At 40.5% G+C, this 2,700-nt stretch overlaps 1 protein-coding gene across 1 annotated transcript; it reads left to right on the forward strand.

The window, feature by feature from the left end:
• Window positions 1-83: 83 nt before the first annotated feature.
• LOC111648279 (centromere/kinetochore protein zw10 homolog) lies at window positions 84-2,662 on the forward strand (the record flags this gene model as incomplete). Its single annotated transcript, XM_023398128.1, has 6 exons — window positions 84-192; window positions 294-463; window positions 656-786; window positions 931-1,062; window positions 1,380-1,582; window positions 1,957-2,662. Coding segments are annotated over 6 exons (866 nt in total), but the record flags the coding sequence as incomplete, so codon positions are not given.
• Window positions 2,663-2,700: the final 38 nt, after the last annotated feature.

Genomic DNA, 2,700 nt, shown 5'->3' on the forward strand with positions numbered 1-2,700 from the left:
CATCAAATGCCATCATCATACACAATAGATAGATAATAAAAATCTGTCATACTCATGCCCACAAGGCTTCAGCGCCGAATAAGAGTTGTTAAAAGTAACACATTTTTCTGTTCTATTCAGTGCATTGCAGCTCTTCTTCACTGTGAGAAACATTTTCCAGCTGTTCTATGATGTTGTACCAACATATCACAAGTAAGAATGTTTCCATCACATGGCATAGCAGACCAAACAAGCACATTTCACCTGAAGGTGTAAAAAGTTTTTTTTTCTTGTTTCTCTGCTACTCCATTCAGGGAGAACCTGCTCAAGTTCCCCCACCTAGCTGCCATTCAGCACAACAACTGCATGTACCTGGCCCACCACCTGCTCACCCTAGGACACCATTTCAGAGCCCACTTGCCACAGCCCCTCAGTGAGGGCGTTGCAACATTTGTTGACATGGTGCCCGGATTCAGGAAACTAGGTAAACAAACATTTCTATTACTGTCAGCCACATTGCTATGAAATTTTGTACTGAATTTTGTGGTCGCCAGAATCTGATTCCTAATCATTTTGGTGAGCAACACTTTTGTTTAGGACAGGGTATCTTCAAAACTGCTTGCTTGGTTTCATTAAAATATTTGTAGACATTCATGTTCTGCACATTTTCCTTTAGGTGCCCAGTGCTTCTTAGCACAGATGAATGTTCAGAGAGCTGAACTGTTGGAGAGGCTTTCCACCGCTCACAACTTCTGCAACCTGGATGATGAAGATAATTACATTGCAGCTAGCAAAGCAGTAAGACAGGTGAGAGGAAATGAGTTATAATAATATTGTAATAATGAGTGTGTGTCAGAAATATGGTGATTCAATTATAGATTTTTGTGTTGTAATGTATTACACTCCATTACATATCTCACCAAGACTTTATTGTTCATTCATGCACTGCAGGTCATTCATCAGTTGAAACAGTTGGGTACAGTATGGCAGGACGTCCTACCAGTCAGCATCTATTGTAAAGCCATGGGCAACCTCCTCAACACTGCCATCTCAGAAGTCATTGCTAAAATCATGATGCTAGAGGTTTGTCTTTTTTTTCCATCACAGTGTCTCTATGTAAATGTCTTATACCAATGCAGAGGTTTTACTGCGATAAAACGAACATAACAAAAAATATAAAAACTGGGAATCCTTAAAAAGTATTTTACAAATGTTGCAAATTTATACCATTTTAGTCATAAATGAGGAGTCATCCAATATTCCAATAGTTAAATGTCATCCAAGCCCTCAAATGAACAATGTGATCATGGGCAAAAACTCTGAAACAATTGCGGGGCCCAACTGGCTGAAGAGATGTCTCTGTAAATTCTAACAAAAAAGCTGGACTTGATTGTCCACAGGATATTTCCTCTGAGGATGGGGAGCACTTACACACTCTGTGCCAAACCATCATCGAGGAAGGGCCGCTGGTCTTCATCCCTCTGGCTGAGGAAAACAAAAACAAGAAATATCAGGAGGAAGTGCCTCTCTATGTGAAGAAGTGGAGTACCTTCAAGGAGCTGGTCATCGTGCTGCGGGCCAACCTGCAGGAGATTGTCGATAGGTAAGAGAAAACTTGACGGTAGATAAAACTATAAACTAAATAAAACATAGTTTCAGGTATTTTAAGGTGTTAAAGTCTTAAAAGATTTTCACGATTTGTAACACAGGCTTTTATAAATTTGCTGTCTCCAAGACAAAGCTAAGTTACTAGGTCATTTTCTCAGACTTTACAAAGCTCGACCAGAGCCACAGAAGACTTTACATAAGCGTTTTCACATGCTTAGTAGTTTTCCTCATGACAAGTAAACTGACCTTTTCGTGTAAAATTGATGGAGTGCTCCTTTATCATTGACAGAAGGGCCTCTGGGTAAAGTCATACTGTTTTTTTCATGGATGTGTCGGACCGGCTGATTTGCCCATGATTCCTCTCCACAGGTGGGCTGATGGTAAAGGTCCGCTGGCGTTGGAGTTCTCCAGTTCGGAGGTGAAGAATCTGATCCGAGCCTTGTTCCAGAACACGGAGAGGAGAGCTGTGGCTCTGACCAAAATCAAATAGATACTTGGACCACCGAGAAGATACACAGCACTTTTTCCTCTCTGGAAAATATGATTCATGTCTTTATTCATTTCCATTTTCTGTCATGTCTATTAAATATATACACTTACATGTATGTAGATTGAACAGTTTGTCACAGAGGAATGTTTGTCCTTTCTGGGGGTATAAGCTGGTTGTAATCAATCTGTGGGATGTGTTTCTTCTCAGCATTCAGACTGCAATTAGTCCTACAGAGATTACACGAAGGCTTCTTAACATCAGCATCCTGCAGACTCAGTCGTATAGCTTTGGGGGTTTACTATGACAAAGCCAACTGAGGTTGTGTAACCAGTGGCTCGCCATCTGTTGACACGTGATGTTGTATCCACGGTTAACTTTGCTGTAACTTGGTTGAACTTCACCCGTGGCTTGTTTCAGACGTCTCCACTTGTCTGTACTGCTGTCATTTCAGAAGAGAGTTTGTCAAGTGATGTTTGTTCAAACCTTAATGCCTCTAAATGAACATTTAGTTCTAACAAAGACACCCTGGACCTTGCATCTCTGGTTAAAATTTTTCTTGTACAAGCCATTAAACTGAACTCTTAACATACTGTATTTATTTGCGCAAATAAACCAAAACACTT

Source organism: Seriola lalandi, unplaced genomic scaffold, assembly GCF_002814215.2.
Source record: "Seriola lalandi dorsalis isolate HSWRI2012SDOR001 ecotype SW California unplaced genomic scaffold, Sedor1 jcf7180002038274, whole genome shotgun sequence".
NCBI classification, from domain to species: Eukaryota; Metazoa; Chordata; class Actinopteri; order Carangiformes; family Carangidae; genus Seriola; species Seriola lalandi.